Source organism: Caretta caretta, chromosome 7 (genome assembly GCF_965140235.1).
Source record: "Caretta caretta isolate rCarCar2 chromosome 7, rCarCar1.hap1, whole genome shotgun sequence".
NCBI lineage: Eukaryota > Metazoa > Chordata > Testudines > Cheloniidae > Caretta > Caretta caretta.
This window is the reverse complement of record NC_134212.1, coordinates 30,353,531-30,371,118: the sequence shown is the minus strand read 5'-3', so window position 1 is coordinate 30,371,118 and position 17,588 is coordinate 30,353,531. Positions and strand designations below refer to the sequence as shown.

At 57.0% G+C, this 17,588-nt stretch overlaps 2 protein-coding genes across 4 annotated transcripts; one reads left to right on the top strand and one right to left on the bottom strand.

Annotated features, from left to right (window-relative positions):
* Positions 1 to 1,590: 1,590 nt before the first annotated feature.
* C7H11orf68 (chromosome 7 C11orf68 homolog) lies at positions 1,591 to 5,270 on the bottom strand. Of its 2 annotated transcripts, XM_048856044.2 has the most exons (3): positions 5,155 to 5,268; positions 4,110 to 4,291; positions 1,591 to 3,791 (listed from the first exon to the last, which is right to left on the bottom strand). In XM_048856044.2, exon 3 carries the CDS (start codon positions 3,761 to 3,763, stop codon positions 3,023 to 3,025), a length of 741 nt encoding a protein of 246 aa, XP_048712001.1. In that variant the 5' UTR covers positions 3,764 to 3,791; positions 4,110 to 4,291; positions 5,155 to 5,268; the 3' UTR covers positions 1,591 to 3,022. The 2 variants fall into 2 exon arrangements, with proteins under 2 accessions (XP_048712001.1, XP_048712003.1); XM_048856046.1 differs by lacking the exon at positions 4,110 to 4,291 and having other exon boundaries at positions 5,155 to 5,270.
* A 1,471-nt stretch (positions 5,271 to 6,741) lies between these two features.
* DRAP1 (DR1 associated protein 1) lies at positions 6,742 to 13,656 on the top strand. Of its 2 annotated transcripts, XM_048858493.2 has the most exons (7): positions 6,743 to 6,900; positions 10,286 to 10,358; positions 10,824 to 10,917; positions 11,438 to 11,557; positions 12,371 to 12,461; positions 12,886 to 12,971; positions 13,418 to 13,656. In XM_048858493.2, the coding sequence occupies exons 1-7, from the start codon at positions 6,859 to 6,861 to the stop codon at positions 13,569 to 13,571; spliced, it is 660 nt and encodes a 219-aa protein (XP_048714450.1). In that variant the 5' UTR covers positions 6,743 to 6,858; the 3' UTR covers positions 13,572 to 13,656. The 2 variants fall into 2 exon arrangements, with proteins under 2 accessions (XP_048714451.1, XP_048714450.1); XM_048858494.2 differs by lacking the exon at positions 11,438 to 11,557 and having other exon boundaries at positions 6,742 to 6,900.
* The last annotated feature ends 3,932 nt before the right edge of the window (positions 13,657 to 17,588 follow it).

Genomic DNA, 17,588 nt, shown 5'->3' with positions numbered 1-17,588 from the left:
GTGCCCCACTGCCACCTCTCCCATAATTTTATATCCTTTTCTCCCCTCTTGAAGATGAACGCTCCTGACCTTCCTTCCACAGAGTGTTTTCCTACCATGCCTTAGATTGTTCTCGCTGCTCATCTCTCCTCCCCCTTCAATTCTGCAGTGAAATTTGGTGGGAGTTCCCATATTCCAAGGGCATCCAACCTGGCATTCTAAAGCAAATCCTCTAGCTGCCTGGCTGATGGGTCTGGCCCAGTTGCACAGGGTCCATCTGATCACCAGCTTAAGGGCTGAGAAGGAATTTCCCCCAGGTCAGATTGGCAGGGACCTTTGGGGTTTTCACCTTCCTCTGTGGCATGGGTCACCTGCTAAGATCATCTGGGCATGTTTCACATCAATTCCCTGCCATCACAAGGCACTTGTGAGCCCTGGGCAGAGAACAGGGTCCCCAACAGATTAGTCTCCTGAGGACTGAAATGATTTGGTCTAACTCAAGTCACTGGAGTCGATACAGGGGTAACTGGGTGGAACTGAATGGCTTGTGATAGTCCAGAGCATCAGCCTGGATGATCTAATGGTCCCTTCTTGCCTTGAACTCTATGAAACATAAAGTAGAAATCCACCACTCCAGCTTTTTTCCTCTCAACTAGCCAAAGAGCAGAGGACAAGGCAGCAGAAATGTGTCCCAGGTCCACTGTGACTTATAGGGAACATAATGGAATGGATCCACTGGTGGCTCAGGGGGAAGATGATGGGTTGGTCTGGTTTTGGGGCAGGGGGTCTCTTCCCCAGCTTCTAGACCCCAAGAATTCAGAGATGGCTCTTGGCCCAGTGTTGAGCTTAAAGCTGAAATCCAAGTAAGAAACTACAGGGATCCCTGTTCCCTCTCCCTGCTTCAACCCTAATGCCACTTAGCCCCCAGCCCAAGTTAGTAACAGGCATGGTTGGGGGGAGTGGGGGAAAGAGCACGGTTGTTGTAGTACTTTTGTACTTAATTGGGCCATCTTGGAGGTGCCATTACCTGTTCAGAGGATGGGGTGGGATTGGGAATCAAGGCTCCTGGGTTCTAGGCCCAGCTGTAGGTGGGGAGACAGAAGTGAGGACTGCTGGGCTGTGGATGCAAACACACCATCCAGGGTTGTAACTAAAGGGAACTCCCAGCCACTAGGTGTCAGCTCATGCTCCTCCCTCTTCCAGCCCATCATTTTGGATGCTGGTGGTGCCACCTGCTGGCTAATGCACAGCCTATATATTACACTCAGTACCCCCTCCCACACACACCCTCACATGCACCCCTCCAGGGACTCCCTGTTTGATTCTTCTCCCCCCATTATCCTGCAGAGGCATCTCTGCACCAGGCTGCCTTAACCCCCGTCATCAAGCAAGAGGCTAGGGCTGTGTGAGAAGAGCTTTCCTATGTCCCACAGCAAGGCCCTCCTCCAATTTTCCCTCCCCAGCAGGAGGGCTGCTACTTGCAGGGACACAGGACATGCCCCTCCCTTTGCACAGAAGGGGGGATGCTAATGGTGCTTGGGCCACCCAGCTGGCATTGGACCTGACCCACCAGGGTGTTGTGGCCTCTTTACCCCAAGAAACAGAACCCGATTCAGTGGAGAGTTGTTTTTATTAATCCTGTTTACAGCTCAAACACCCATTGAACAGCTGGGAGAAACATCCTGCAGGAAAGACCCAAACCCCTCAGCAATCCCTTGCTCCACTGTCATCCCCAGGAGCCCCAAGATTCAACATGCTCAAGGCCCCAGGAGAGGCATTTTAAAGACAACCTTTGCATACAGCAGAGCAGGCCTCTGGGCAAGGAGACAGCAGCCATTCATGGCTCCTAAAGCAGGCAGAGGGGCTCCAGTGCTGTATCTATACCCCCTTTGGTTGTTAGATGTCCCCAAAAGAGGGGTTAACAGAAACAATCTGCGCTGTTCAGGGGACTTGACACACAGCCCTTTTCCAGGGCAGGAAGAGCCAGAGATGTGTGTGCACAGACACTATGTTCTGAGAGCTGTATGGGGAACAGGCTCAGTGAAGGATCTACAGTACTTAGCATGGGTGGCAGTGGGACACCTACTACTTCCTCCTGTTTTCCAAGAGCCATGGCCCTGCTCCTGTCACCCTCAGACACCTTAATGGGCCCTGCACAGACCTGACTGTGGCCTCTTTCATGTGGCCACTTTTCCCCTCCAATGAGGGACTGCAAGGGCTAGAGAGAGAACTAGTTAGTGAGAAGGCTGTTGGAAACATCACCCAGCTGCTGCTGTATGAGCAGAGCTCAGGATTGCCTCCCCTACTGAGTGAGCTCTGTGTCTCATGGAAAAGGCTTTCCTAAAGGACAGGCTGCTGGGAGCCGTGGTGCTTTCAACATACAAGCGGCACTGGAAGGTGGTTGTGGTGAGTTGAACCCACAGCCCTAGCCCTCAGCTATACGATAGCACACAGACCATGAAGGAGTTAAGCATGCAGAGTGGCACCAGCAAACCCCATGGGCTTTGGGAATTAAAGGGACAGTGCCAGCTGATGACAAGAACCTCCTGAGTCTTCTATCCAAGTGACTGCAGCTCAGAGGAGCAGAGGTGGTTTTCCAGAGAAACAGGGAGAACCTCATTAGTAGAGAGACACCTAGCGGCATGGCCAGTGCTGCATCATGCATGAGTGTGCCAAACGTGGCTGAGAATCCTGCAAGATAGTCCACTGTCATCTTTAACAGAGGTGTGACCAGCAGAGACTCCATCTCCCAGCAGCCAATTCTCCTCCCTGCTTACTTAAGGATCACAGCTAGCGGCAGTTACTAGCAGAGCACCTGTCCTTCGAAAGAGGGAGACTAAGTGAGGAGCATTGCATGCTGGGATTTGTAGTCTGTGTGGGGCCTCCAATCCACGCTAGGTTCTATGTACATTAAGGGCAGGCCACACCAAACAGACCAATCAAAATGCAGTTAGTTTCAGAGCACAGTTGGGAGGCATTGGTGCCAGCTGCCCGTACTGGAAAGGGGAAAGGAGGAACTGCCAGATGGGGAGCGGGGCCCAGTCTAAGTCACCTCAGTGTTGCTGACTTTGTTGATGATGCGAGAGCGGCGGGGGATGCACTCTAGGTCGAACTTGCTCTCATAGATGGTGGGGCAGAGGTGCCAGCGATTGTCCCGGTAGATGCCTAGGTAGGTGTAGACATCAGGCTTGTAGGAGAGCAGGCACTTGACACCAGTGCCCCGGATGGCAGCGTCCGCATCCATCACCTTCTCCTCGTTGGTGAAGTCATCTGTGTAGATGCAGATGACATGCTTGCGGTCCGAGTTGGGGTAGCAGGGGCTGACTTTGGCCACCCCAAAGCGCCCCTCCAACACTGAGCGGGCGATGCCACTCCAGGCATGGTCCACCTTGAAGCCGGTATCCAGGTGCATCAGCCACTTGCCGGTGAGGACGCAGTGGTTGAGCGCCAGCTCGCGGATGGTGTCGAAGGTGACATGGCGCCCACTGATCTGGAGCCGCTCCCAGGCCTCCTGCAGCCCCACCACATCACCTGACTCTGGACAGTAGTTTGGACCGTAGATGGCAATCCAGCCCACAGGCTCAGTGCGGCGCTCGGGGTCCCCAAAACGAGACACTCGCGAGGGCTGGTAGGTCTGCAGCCACTCCTCGAACTCGGCCCGTGGGGTCTTTCGTGCATCAAACACCACCCAGGGATCCATGTCAGCTGCCATGGACTCAGCGGCCAGGTGCTCGGCCGAGAAGGCCCCTCCCTTCCCCATGTCACCATCATCCTGGTCTGACATCGCTCACTGGCCTGTGGAGGAGTGGAACCTAGGATGGAAGGGTCAGGGAGATGGGAAGCAACATGATGGTGCACCATCTAGCCCAATCTCCATAGCAGGACCCAGGACAGAATCAACCGCTAGAGTCCCTCTCCCAGGACCCTGCCCAGTATGAACAGAGATTTCCCCCACTCCCATTAGTACCCCCCATCTCCTCCAGGGGTCTGCTCACTATGGATGTAGACCATCCATTAGCTCCCATCTCCCCAACAGCAGGACTGTCCCCTATAGCCCATCCCACAGGGTCCTTGCCCACTGTTGATTGAGGTACCCCATTAGTTCCCATCCATGAACCAGAATAATTTACCTGCTATTCGTGGGCTTCTGGGGAAGTGAACACAATGCAGGATGGGCATCCAAATGCAGGATGAGCAATCAAGGGCTTGGAACGAGCAACACTAATTTAAAGACCACCTGGAAACCCAACTGAGGATGTGTGTGGCAGGCTGCTTGCTGTACATGCCCCACAAAGATGCTGCTTCGACTTTCCTATTAAAGAAAAATCATGGCTCACCGTGGAGGACAGGGAGCAGAGCACACTAAATGATCTGTACAGCCCAGTTAGAAACACAGCCATGCCAACAGGGTATAAACTCCAGATCGCCCACTGTGTCTTTTAAACTTGTCCTAGATCAGCTGCACTCAGCCACTTCCATATGGGGACCTTTCCCCACACAATACAGTGGGAAAGGCAGGGGGCACGACACAAACACTTCATGTACTCAGGCCAGCAACATCCGTTCCTTTGTCAGACCAAGAGCACTTGAAATGGCTTGTCCCGTGTCACTTAGTGATATTCCCCCACCCTGAAGATCCCTAGATTGTCATAGCACAGTGTCAATTTGAGGGTTATGACTCTTCTTCCCTCAGGAGATGCTGCTGGGGGTACAGAATGAGATACATCTCATCTTAGGGAGAGACAGTGGAAGTTAGTATCATTAACCTCTTTATTACAGATGGGATAAACTGAAAGGCTGAAAGACGAAGGGATTCATCCACCCAGCAGCTCTGACGCAGAGCTGGGAAGAGAACCCAGGAGTCCTGCTCCCCACCCCGCACCCCCATTCTAACCCACCAGAGCCCACTCCAGAAGCTGGGAAGAGAACCCAGGAGTCCTGCTCTCCCCCCCCCCCCATTCTAGCCCACCAGAGCCCACTCCCCCCCAGAAGCTGGGAAGAGAACCCAGCCCCCCTTTCACTCTGAGCGAACGCGGAGCAAAGCCCGCGGGCCCCTCCAGGGCTGCACACGACGGCAGGGGACACCCCTCCCGCGCGCCCGCCACGCCCCCTCCTTCCCCCGCTGCGCCCCTCCCGAGACAGCTCCGCAAGCGCCCGCCCAGGGCCCAGCCTCACCAGCCCCTTCCCGCGCTCAGCTCCCGACCGCCCCCATACTGCAGCCTGCCCGCTCCGCCTCACACGGGGGTAACGACCACGGGGGCGGGGCCTCGGCCTAACCCGGATGGGGAAACGTGGAGCCAGGAGGGACGAAGTGAAAGACCCGGATGTGGTAGAACTAAGGGTGGAGTGGGAGGGAACTAACCAGGTAGGGGGCGGGACCTAGTGTACGGAAGCGGATTCGCTGGTGGATGGGGGCGGGGCTAAAGCAACCAATCCGCTCCAGCCTGAGCCCCCTCCCCCCGCCCAGCAGTTTGTGGCTGTGACTCCAGCGCGGTGCACTGTGTGTGTGCGTGCTCAGGCTCGTGGGGCCGGGCTGCAGCTGGTTTTGAGGTGGCCTATGGCGGAAAGTCAAGCAAGGCATCGCAGAGGGCCCAAGCCAGTGGCGGGCCAGTAGTATGACCCTGAGCGCTGTTCTGTGGGAATAATGGGTGTTAAACCCCCCCTCTGGGGCCATGAGACAGGGGCGCCTCACCAGGTGATGAGATGCAGCCACCTCTGGAATGGGACACAGGGACTCTTTATACAGGGCTCCCATGTAGCGGGGCACATGGCTGAGAGCAGGGGAAAGAGCCAATCACAGAATATGCGGGTTGGAAGGGACCTCAGGAGGTCATCTAGTCCAACCCCCTGCTCAAAACAGGGCCAATCCCCAATTTTTGACCCAGATCCCTAAATGGCCCCCTCAAGGATTGAACTCACAACCCTGGGTTTAGCAGGCCAATGCTCAAACCACTGAGCTATCCCTCCAAGGACATTCCTTCTGGGGCCCCTGGTGTTGGCCACTGTTGGAAGACAAGACGCCTTTGGCCGTTCTTATGTACATCAGTGCAAAAGCAGAGTCCCTCTGCCATCCTTAGTGCTCCACGGGTAAGGAGAACCTCAGACCCAATCTACCTGCTCAGGGAAAGGGAGCTTGCCTGAGACCCTCCATAGGGGAGGGGGGAAGACACAGGGATTTCATAGACCCCCATCTCTGGCGGTGAGGGTCAACCTGGTGGTGGGGATCCTCCATCTTCCAGGGATGGGGAGTTGCTGGGGAGCAAACAATCCCAGGGAGCCCATGTCTCAAGAACTGGGCGGCTCTTGGAAGGCCTCCGTGATGGGGGACTCCAGGCGTCTCCAGCATGGAGGAGGGGCTGTAAGATCTGCTTTTTCTTGGGGGGCTGGAAGGGGGAGAAGAGAGGAGAGGCGGAATAGCAGATGGAGGACACCCGTCCTGGTGGGTGGTAGAGAGAGCAGAGTTGTGAGCCCCCAGGTCCTGGCACTGCGGGGAGGGGGACCCTGAGGCAGGCGGGGAGACAAGGGCTGGCCCTGGAGGTGGCATTGCAGGACCCGGTCCCGGGAGAACGGAGAAAATGCGGTGGGGGCACCAGTTCCGGGGGGCGGGGATGGGGAGACCGGGGACGGGGGACGAAGGAGAGTCACAGGGTGGCACCTGTGCTAGGGACGAGGGGGCCCCCTGCGCCGGGGGGCGGCTGGAAAAGGGAGGAGTCCGGGGGGCAGGGCAGTGGATGGAGTCAGCCCGGCGCTGGAGTGTTCCGGCGGCGCTAGGACCCTGGCGGCCGGTTCGGCGGCGGGCGACGCCGGGAGCCGGCGGGGTGGAGCGGGGCGGGCGGGGGTCGCTGCTGCCGCTGCTGGAGCCTGAGCCCGAGCCCCGCGATGCCGAGCAAGAAAAAGAAATACAACGCGCGCTTCCCGCCGGTGAGTGCGGGCCCGAGCCTCCCGGCCGGCACCCCGAACTCCAGCCCGGCCTAGCGCCACCCTCGGCCCCCCCAGCCCCAGCTCCCGAGCCGGCCTAGCGCCCCCCGCGCCCCGGCACCCCTAACCCCAGCCCCCGGGCCGGCCTAGCGCCACCCTCGGCCCCCCCAGCCCCAGCTCCCGGGCCGGCCTAGCGCCCCCCCCGCCCCGGCACCCCTAACCCCAGCCCCCGGGGCCGGCCTAGCGCTCCCCCCGCCCCGGCACCCCTAACCCCAGCCCCCGGGGCCGGCCTAGCGCTCCCCCCGCCCCGGCACCTCTAACCCCAGCTCCCGGGGCCGGCCTAGCCCCCCCCCGCCCCGGCACCCCTAACCCCAGCTCCCGGGGCCGGCCTAGCCCCCCCGCCCCGGCACCCCTAACCCCAGCTCCCGGGCCGGCCTAGCGCCCCCCCCTGCCCCAGCACCCCTAACCCCAGCCCCCGGGCCGGCCTGGCCCCCCCCCCCGGCACCCCTAACCCCAGCCCCCGGGCCCGCCTAGCACCCTCTCAGCACCCCTAACCCCAGCCCCAAGGCCGGTCTAGCGCCTCCCCCCTGGCACCCCTAACCCTAGCCCACCCCCCCCAGCCGGCACCCCCGGCCTGGCCTAGCACCCCCCCCGTCACCCTAACCTGACCCCCCTGGGCCGGCCTAGCATCCCCCTAGCACCCAGCCTCTTTGTCCCAAAGCCTGGACCTCCCAGGCCCAGTCTTCCTCTTCCTTCCCTTGCCTCCCTTTACTGGTCTCAGTCCAACATTGTCTTCTTCCCCCAAAGTGCCCCCATAGGGATGCTCCTGCTGCCTCCTCTTTTATAGGGTCTCCTGTCCCCCTCAGAGACATGCTTGCACTATCCACTTCTCCCTTTACTGCGTGCATCCTATATAGGACTCCCCTGCTGTCCCATAAGGATTTTCCTACTACCCTCTTTCCCCTAAAGGGATCCCCACTGCCCCATATAGAGATTCCACCTCATACCACCCACTGGTAATCCCCACAAGGATGCCCCTTCCCTCTGAAGACCCTTCCCCCTATGATCTGGCCTCATTATGTTGATCTCCCACCTCTTCAGGGATCCTCTGGGAACCTCCCTCCCATGACCTCTCTGGTCAGTGCCCCCAACCCATATAGGGGTCTGGCTCTTCATGAACACCCCCCTAACCATTATGAACTTCCTCCCTCACACAGAGACTCTTTCCTCCCTCCAAAGGATGATGAATTCCCCCCACCTATCCTTTGGGACACCATCTCTGGTGGGCCAACAGGGGGAATGTGTGCCGTTCAGACTCTCCTGTCCAGTGGGACTGTGGTCTGCCTTAGGATTCTTGGGTTCTATCCCTGGTTCTGGGTGGGGAATGGGGTCTAGTGGGTTACAACGTGGCCAGAGGGGTGTGCGGGGGAAGGCAGGGTGCATGGGAGCCAGGACTCCTGGGTTCTAGCCCCAGCACTGCCATCTGTGCTGTCCTGGTAAGGGTGGAAGGGACACTTCCCTCTGCCCACCTTTACATAAAATGGGTTAATTCCGGACCCGCCTCCCCGGGGACTCTACTGTAGGGCAGAGGGCCTCCCTCAAAAGGCGAAAGGTTCTTATTGGAATGGCAGGAGGGGGCTGCTACTGTGGAAGAAGTGGATAGATTTACTGTTTATAGGCCTCCTTTTCCCCTGGGATTCAGTGGGGCCTACTCACACCACAAAGCACACCTTTTCTATCTTTGTCACATCTTCAGCAGTGGGGTAGGATGGGAGCTGAAAGCATCCTGGTCAGTTTCACCTTCTCTTCCCTGTCAGTTTCATTTCCTCCTTTCCTGGGTTGGGGTCCCTGATGCCAAATGGGGAACCTTCCTCCCCCCTCCCCCCCCCCCACCAAATGAGTGAAATCTGCTTTGCCATCTTCAAATGATTAAATATCCAGGATCAGGCCTTTAATAAAAAAAATCAATGGGGGGGGTATTTTATTTTCCTTTTGGGCTGGTGGGGAGGAGCTTTTAAGGGTCAAGATGTTAAGCTTTAAATAAAACCTGTGATTCTTCCTGCATCTCTTGAGTCTACAAGCTGGGTATTTATACTGTGAAATTGATGGTAAGATCATAAGAGTTGGCAGCAAACTGAATCTAGTCCCCATCCCCCGTCAGTTCCCAAAGCTATGGTTCAGACTTTGTGGTTAAGGCACCGGGATGGGGCTGGAGATCTGTGTTCAGAGCCTGGCTGTGACTTTGGGCAAGACATGTCTCTTAGTGCCTCAGTTTCTCCATCTGTAATCTGAGGATAAAACTTCCTCTATTTAGACTGTGAGCTCTGTAGGGCAATGACTGCCTCACTCTGTGTCTGTGAAGCGCTTGGTGCAACAAGGGCCCTGAACTTGGGTCAGGGTCCATGCAGTGCCTGGCACAATGGGGGTCCCCTAATCTCGGGATGGGGTCTGGTCAGTGCCCAGCACAACAAGGAAGCTCCCAATCTCAGATCAGATTTATTTTCAATGGCTTGTGCTCAGCTTTGGTCCTCACAATTTATGCCTGGGTTGTGACAGCTGACACCTTGTGGTTTGCCCCTTAGCTGTGTGTAGGAGATATTATTGCCTTGTGACATGGACACAAACATCCTTTGGTTTCGACACAATCCAGTCCAGTGGAGAAAAGGGCGTTGATTCTGCATCCGGAGGGGTGGATCGCGAGTCTGGACACTATCTTGTGAGGGGAAACAGGAGGCCCTGCTGCACTGCTAAGCCACAGGGCACAAGAAGGGCACACAGAGCCATAATCGGGGCAGGGAATAGCTCTGGTGTGAGGCTACCAGTGCCCTTGGGTAGAGGTGATGTTCCATGGGGGTTGGGCAAGCATGGAACAAGTTGACTGTTCTCAGCCTTGGCCCCTGCCTGACAACCACCCACAGTCCCCTAGTCACCACAGAGGCTGAGGAGCCAGTGACCCATGGAGGCTTTGCTCTTGTGTCAACCCCCGCGGGAGCAACCACCTCCCTGGGGACGCAGGGAAGGATGACCCAGGGAAGGGGTGACAATGTAATGTATGAACTGGAGAGGTGCATGGCATCTGTGTCCGGGAATCTAAAGTCACTTGAGAGGAGTGGGGTCGAGTGGTTAGAGCAGAGGGCCTGGGAGTACAAATCTAGCCCTAGGTCAGGGACTGTCTGGTTCCAGGGGGCATGGAATGGGATCTGGGGCCTTTTGCTGTTAGGGCAGCAGACTGGCTGGTTCAGGGGAATGGGGAATGAGTTATGGTGCCTTTCCCCTCTAGGGGGCACTCTCTCTGGTCCACACAGCCATGTCCCTGGCACTGAATGTTGATAGGAGGGTGGGACACCCCACCCCTGATATTAACTGTTTCTTCTTGTCTCCCCTCCAGGCCCGGATCAAGAAGATCATGCAGACAGATGAGGAGATTGGGAAGGTGGCCGCTGCCGTCCCTGTCATAATATGTATCCTTGGGAGTGCTGTGTTGCCCAGCTCCCACTCCTGAAACCCCAATTGTTGCCTTGTGGTCTGGCCAATCCTGAGGGATCTCCCTCCCAGCCAGGCTTGGGTCATCATCCTGTAGGTTTCAATGCCCTGGCTGGTGGCTAATTACAGCAGCAGGTTAGACAGAGAATCAGAGGTAGCTCATCTAGTGGCGGGAGGAGGCTGGAAGTCATAACTCCTGGGTTCTCTCCTAGCTCTGGGAGGGAGGTGGTCTTAGACTGGGGGGATGAGAGGGACTGGGAGCCAGGTCTTCTGGTTCTATCCCCACCTCTGGGAGGGGAGGAGGGCTAGTGGGTCAGAGCAGGATGGGGGAAGGCTGGGAGCCAGGATTCTTGGGTTCTATCCACATGAACAATGATCCTAGTACAAGCAGTGTTCTGTTCTGATCGCAGTGCTGAGTTCCCTTAACCCTTGGCTTGCCCTAGCCCGGGCGCTGGAGCTCTTCCTGGAGTCGCTCCTCAGGAAGGCCTGTCAGGTGACACAATCCAGAAATGCCAAGACCATGACCACCTCTCACCTGTAAGTACCCTACTTCCACCTGCATTCCCCCCGCTTCTGCCCAGCTGGGGACTTTCTCACCTAACCCCCGCAGTACTGGAGCAAAGAAATGCCAGATCTACTCCACAAGCAGACCTGCCCTGCTACAGAAAGACCTCTCCCACTTTTCTTGGAGCAGGGGGCTAGGAGCCAGAACTCCTAGGTTTGGTTCCCCGCTTTGCCACTGTGGCACTTCTGGACAGTCCCTTCCCCTCCTCTATGCCTCAGTTTCCCCCCTTTTCAACTGGGTGGGAGGCGGGGGTGAAGCACTAATCCCGAGCAGGGCTGAGGCTCATGGAGGTAATGGTGATTATTGTGTTGTTATGGAGGGGGAGGAGGGGCTTTGAACACTGCATCCCCAGCTGGGATGGATATACCATGGGGGTCTCTAGTAGCCCTCAGGAAGCCAATAGGGGCTGGGGGTCAGGTCCCCAGGGTTTCTGGGGGTGGAGGTGCTGCAGTCCCCTCCCCCAGAGTCTGAGCTGCTCTCCGCTCCCTGCAGGAAGCAGTGCATAGAGCTGGAGCAGCAGTTCGACTTCCTCAAGGATCTGGTAGCCTCGGTGCCTGACATGCAGGGAGATGTGGAGGATAACCACGCTGAGGGCGAGAAGGTCTCCAGGAGGTGGGCAATAGGAGGCGCTGCGCTACAGGGAGCGGGGCAGAGGCTCAGTAGGGGGTGCTCTTCTCTTACAGCCAGTGCTGGCCAATGGATGCCCCAGTGTGCCACCGGGAATGAGGCCCCTAGGGGCTCACTCTCCCTTCACAGCCAGTGCTGGCCTCGATGCCCCAGTGTGCTGCAGGGGGCGGGGTGGGACTCAGTACCGGAAGTGCCCCCTTTCGGTCACTGCTGGCCCCAGCACAGTACTAGGGGGTGCTGTGCTGCAGGAAGACATGGACAGATGGTGGTGGTCACTATAGATGCTATCGCACTTCACTAAGAATCTGGAAATGAACTCCGGTGTCGTAGCTCAATTCCCATTCTGCTGATTCCATTCTGCCTCCCCAAACCCCCGCTCTGCCATCAGAACTAGGTGCGGGGCTTCTCTTTGCTTCCTACCCTGAACCTGTGCAGTGTTGCTGTGTGTTGTTACTCCGCCACCATGCCCCACACCAGAGATGTCTACACTCCAGTGATGTGGCAAAGCGATTCCTAAATACCTCTTCCCTGTTGCGTCCCGCGGGGGACTGGCCCACGTCATAGGTGACTGTCCCAGTGGGGAGTGCTGTGGCCGGGTTGGGAGCTTGGGAGGAGGAACCCCAAAGCGTTGCTGAAAGGCATTGGGGTGGTATGTGGCCGGGAGCCCTGATGTGGAGTCCGGGGACTGGCTGGGTGACCCTGGGATGCGGTCAAGGGATTCCTTCTGCACCAATCTCTGCTGGAACCCCCATCCATTGGCAGTGCCCCCATGACTCCTTGGTCTCTCTCCGGACATAGGGGCCGGAAGCCGGGCAGTGGGCGGAAGAACGGCGGCACTGGCAGCAAAGGAAAGGACCCGAAGCAGTCAGGCACGGACTCCGAGCAGGAGGTGAATCTGGCAGGAGGTGTCTCCCAGCCCACAGGCTGCGTCCTGCATGCAGCAGTGCCCCCTTCTGGCTGAGCCTTGCTGAGGTGCATGGGGAGCTGAGTGAGAGGGGTAGTCCCCCGTGGGGCACAGATGGTGAAGGGTCTGGAATGCCGTCCCCTCCCCATCTTTGGAGGTTGCCCCTCCTGGCTGCCTCCCTGTATGATCTATGGGCTGGGTGTCCCAGGAGGGGTGTAGGGTCTGGTGGTTACAGCAGGGGGCGGTGCTGAGAGCCAGGAGTCTTGGGTTCTATTCCGAACCAGGGTGCGTCCTTTTCCCCTCTCTCTGCTTCAGTTTCCCATGGGGCCAGCTCTGGGGAGCATCAGTCACTGTGTCCCTCAGATGGTGCCATCTCCATGCTGAGCCCCTGCTTACCCTGCCCCCACAGGAGGATTCTGAGGACAGCGAGAGCGATGGGGAGGAGGAGACGTCCCAGTCCACGCCCCCCAGCCGCCCCACCACCCACTTTCCCAGGTACAAATCGGGGCCTGCCAGCTCAGTAGTGCTGACGGGCTGGGCAGTGTTGCCTAGTGCTTAGATCTTGGACTGGGGGAGGGGGGGAAGACTTCTGGGTTCTATCCCTGATTCAGGGATGGGAGTGGGATCTAGTGGTTAGAGCAGAGCATTAGCTACTTAAGGATAGTGATAACTAGAAACCTAACAGCAGTAAGTATGATCAGATGGAGCCTGACCTCTGGGGGACTGTGTTACGGGGTAGGGGCATACCAGGCTGGATGAGCTTGTTGCACTGATGGAGGGGGTGGCTACCAGACTAGATGGGACTATAGGTCTAATCCAGGGTGGGGATACTGGAAGGGCCCATGGATCGGATTGGGCTAAGGGTTGGGGTGAGGGATACGGGGTAGATGATCTCCCCTCCCCCACAGTAACCTTCTTCCTTCTCTCCTCCCTGGCTCCAGCTCTCCGGCGCCATATTTGCACTTCACCTGCCCCCCACAGTCCACCATGGCCATGCCTGTCTCCGTTCCCCCGGCCCTGCCTGCCATGATGCCCTCTGCGCCAGCACCCCCTGCCCCAGCACAGGATGAGGAGGAGGAAGATTATGACTCGTAGCCCCGTTTCCTTTTAGTTTGTTTTAGTTGCTGCATTCGGGGGGGAGGGGGTGGTTCTTAAATTTATTAAAAAAAAGAGAAAAGCATTTTACCTCCACGTGGTTTGTTTTTATTGTGTCCCTGGGTTGGGCTCGAGCCCCTGATTCTCAGAGCCCAGATCGCCTCATCCCTCCCCGCTGCTCTCATCCCTCTCTGTGGCGCCTTCCCCAACAGACAGAGCACCACTGAGCCAACCCAGTGATTAGCTGCTGGTGTCTCCAGAGATGGGAATGGGGACAAAACAGCCACCCCAGCTTGTGAAACCTCCCCCTGCCCTTTCCTTGTGGCTTGATTTCTCTCTCCTCAGCCCCAAGGATCAGGGATGTCTTTCCCAGAGAGTGTAGGCCTAGTGCTTACATTGATGTTACGGGTGTGATCTAGGCTTTGTCTAGGACATTCAGTTCCATTCCAGGCCTCAGTGTTGTCAGTCTGTCAGATCACGGGGCTCTTTGGTTTTGGGCAGGATTTTTTTAAGTGGTGCCCTCAGCTCTGCCCCCACCCAGCAACCATGGCTCTTGGTGGGCAGCTGGGCTCCATTTTTCTTAGAAACAGGATATTCGGTTCCACCTCAGCCCTGGTTCGGTGTCCCCCTTTTCTCTGCCCCCGACACTGCTCTCTCAGATCCTGGGGTGGTGGCCTCTTTGTACTGGCTGGTCCTACATCCATTGGAGGAGGGAGAGGGACACAGTGAATCTCACAAGCAGCTTCTTCCCCTGCCCCCCATCACTGCATGTGAAATTCACTTGGGTCTGATGATTGGTTTGGGATGAATCTGAAGTAGGGGGATGTAATTAGGGCAGGGAAAGGATTCCCCCCCCACACACACACATGAAAGGACTGTCTCTGGGCATGTCTATCCTGGGCTTAACTGTATCTGCCACTGGAAGATGGTCCTGTGGTTTCACCCATCAGAATCCCCCCCACACGCCCGGCTGCCTCGATTTCACCCCCGGGATGGGGGCGGGAAATCTGTGAGATATGGGGCTTTTAAGCACTCTTTTTAAAAATGAATGTCCTGGGCTCTGTACGTTCTCATTCCTTTATGCCATTTGCGCGTTCCCCCTCCAAGTGGGACTGGGAGCCAGGACTCTTGGGAAGGGAGTGGGATCTAATAATTAGAGCAGGGAAGTGCTGGGAGCCAGGACTCCTGGGTTCTTTTTCCCCCTCTCCCTCCCTCCCAGTCCTTCCCTCCCTGGATATTTAGCAGATTATATCTCCATTCTTTTATTGTTGCTAAACCCCAGGGCTCCATCACCCTACCCCGGTGCAGCGTAATCCTAAGGAGCAGGAATTCCCACAGCTCCTTTTCACCCCGGTCTGTCCTGTTGGGAATGGGTTGTTTCCATGAACAGGGTGGGTCCTGGCACCCCTTCAGGGCAGGGGGGCTTTAAGCTATCTTGGGGTGGGGAAAAGAGGGATGCGGGGTTAAATGCTGCGTGGCTTGCGGCCACCTTGAGAGCTGGGACGCTGCGACTTTTAACGCATTTGTTTGATTTTTTTGTATTGACTCAATAAAGTTCTGATTTCACTAGAATCCGTCCGTGTTTAGGATGAAATTTACAATGGGCTGGTTCTTATTGGAGAAGGGCAACAGAGCTGGCCAGGACTCCTGGGTTCTATCCCCAGCTTTGGTAATGATTCAGTGTGGTAGGGGAGAGCTCTGTCAGGTTGTTTGGAATGAGCTGTGGGCTCCTTGGCAGCTGCAGGGACTGGTCCAGCATCCCTGCTCCCAAACATCAGCCTCATTGGCCTGGGCTACATCCCCCAACCCCTTCCCTCCCCCCGCTTTGGCCTGGGCTATGGCAGACATCCCACCCTCCAGCCAGGTGAGATCCCACCCCACTCCCCATTGACATAGGCTGGTAGTTTGTCCCCCTACCCCTGCAGACTGCGCCCCTACACACTGAGATTACTCCCATCCCCTGCACCCTGGGCTGAAGTCCCCTCTGTACCTCCCCAGATGTGGAAGGCTTAGGGATACCTAGTGCACATGTCTGCAACCCCACCCTAATCTTGGGTGCCTCCCCCGCTCCCTCTGGAGAGAAGTCATCAAGGAACTAGCTTCTAACCCCCTTCCATCTAACTGTCCCCCCTCCACTGCAGCTCCAGTCTCTTCCCAATCCCCTGGTGTAAGTGCATCCTCCTCCACAGCACCTGCCTCCCTGTCCTCCTGCTGGGCTGGTGCCCCATCGTCTCTCTCCAAGGGGGAGCAGGGAGGTAGCTGCATCCCTGGAGGTGTGTGTGCGGGGAGTCTCGCTCCCTGTTCTAAGTGCCTTGGAAAAAGCTCACAAGCAAATTCCTGTTCTTCTCTGGGAGGATCAGCCCCTAGAGGGAGAGACAGTTCACCTTATCGCTATGCACACCACTATGTAGGAACTGGTGCTAGAATCGGGAGTGTCAGGATTCCTGGGTTCTCTCCCTGTCTCCTCCCCTGGCTCTGGGGGGCGAGAGGACAGGCTAGAGAGAGCCCAGCCAAATGTAGTCTTCAAATCAAGGCTGGAGACCTTTCCTGAAGAGCCAATCACAGGCTCCTGGGCTCAGTAGAGGGCTGCCCTGGGCTATGAGAGACAGGAGCTCAGACTGAATAGGCTAATGTTCCCTTTGTCGTAGCTGTCTGCAGGGCTGTAGCCCTCCTGGTCCCAGTATATTAGAGAGACAAGGGGATGGTCCCATTGCAGATATTACCTCACTCCCTTACGTTTCTTTGCACCAGTGACTGTCCTGATCCTGGTGCTCAGCAATGGGATGTCTGTGCTGGCTGACGCTAGGTCAGAAAAGGCACTGGCAAAATGAACAGATGTTAGGAGAGGAACCATGGGAGTTTTCATTTGACTCCCGGAGTTTCTGGGGGGCATCTCATAATGCATGGATGCATAAACGGGAATCTCAAGTAGGAGAAGGGAGGTTCTGTTACCTCTCTATTCGGCACTGGTGCTGCCGCTGCTAGAATCCTGTGTCCAGTTCTGGTGCCCACAGTTCCAGAAGGATGTTGCTAAACTGGAGAGGGGGCCAAGAGCAAAGTGGTGGAATGTTACACCATGGGCTCCCTGCCTTGAATGCTGTGTGGTGAATTCGAACTGATTCAGAGCTGTATGGCTGCAAGGAGAAGGACTGTAGCAAAGGGGTGTGGACGCACTTCAATTCACTGCGATTACATTGCGGCGTTTTGAGTGAGCAAACCACACTGCTGTAACATCACCATGAAGACATGGCCTTAGGATGTGCCCTCTTGTTGGGTCCTAGGCAGGGAGCAAACCTGGGAATTTCCTGATTTGAAAGGATGACGTTCTGCCCATCAAGGTACAGGACAATGAATGGGAGTGCAGAGGCAGCAGCCGGTATGAGCTCTTGCCACCAGAGAACACTCCACGCAGTGTTAGCAGGGAGTACACAAGCACATAGTTTGGGCCATTCCCTCTGAAAGGCAAAGTGACTGAGACCTGGGCCTGTGGGTGGGTTATGCCCAGCTCTGCCTGGGGTGTCCTTACTTGTGCAATGATTGCACGATTGTTGCATCACTAAGGCTGGGGTGTGAGGCCTTGTTCTTTGGACTGTGAAGGTAACCTGATCACAGCTGTAGGACCTTGGGTGGTATCCATGTGCTGAGGCGCTGAGACCCCACAGAACTCATTGCTGATGTAGGTCTGGAGCAATGGGGCAAGCAATGCAGCCATTTCTCCATCCACTGCCTCAGCCAGAGCAAGGGGTGGGTGCTGGAGCCCATCCACCTAGCCCCCACTGCCACATCCCCCTGCAGCCTCCAGGGCCCCCAATCTCCCAGGATACCAAGGGGCAGCACACCCAGCTGATACCCCTGCAGCGTCCCAAGGTGTCTCTCTCCTCCATCTCCTCAGCTGCCAGGGGTCACCCCCTCCCCAGCTGGGACCAGCCCCCCAGAGAGAGGGAGCCCACGCACACTTATCTCCCCTACGCCACCTTAAGAAGGTATGACCGCCCCACACTGCCCCCGCCTGGGGAG

Bases quoted from the DNA above. Each gene is read 5' to 3' on its own strand.
- C7H11orf68 (XM_048856046.1), bottom strand. From the start codon at position 3,763: ATGTCAGACCAGGATGATGGTGACATGGGGAAGGGAGGGGCCTTCTCG.
- DRAP1 (XM_048858493.2), top strand. From the start codon at position 6,859: ATGCCGAGCAAGAAAAAGAAATACAACGCGCGCTTCCCGCCG. The intron at 6,901-10,285 runs GTGAGTGCGGGC...TCTCCCCTCCAG, and splicing joins ACAACGCGCGCTTCCCGCCG to GCCCGGATCAAGAAGATCAT. The intron at 10,359-10,823 runs GTATCCTTGGGA...GGCTTGCCCTAG, and splicing joins TGCCGTCCCTGTCATAATAT to CCCGGGCGCTGGAGCTCTTC.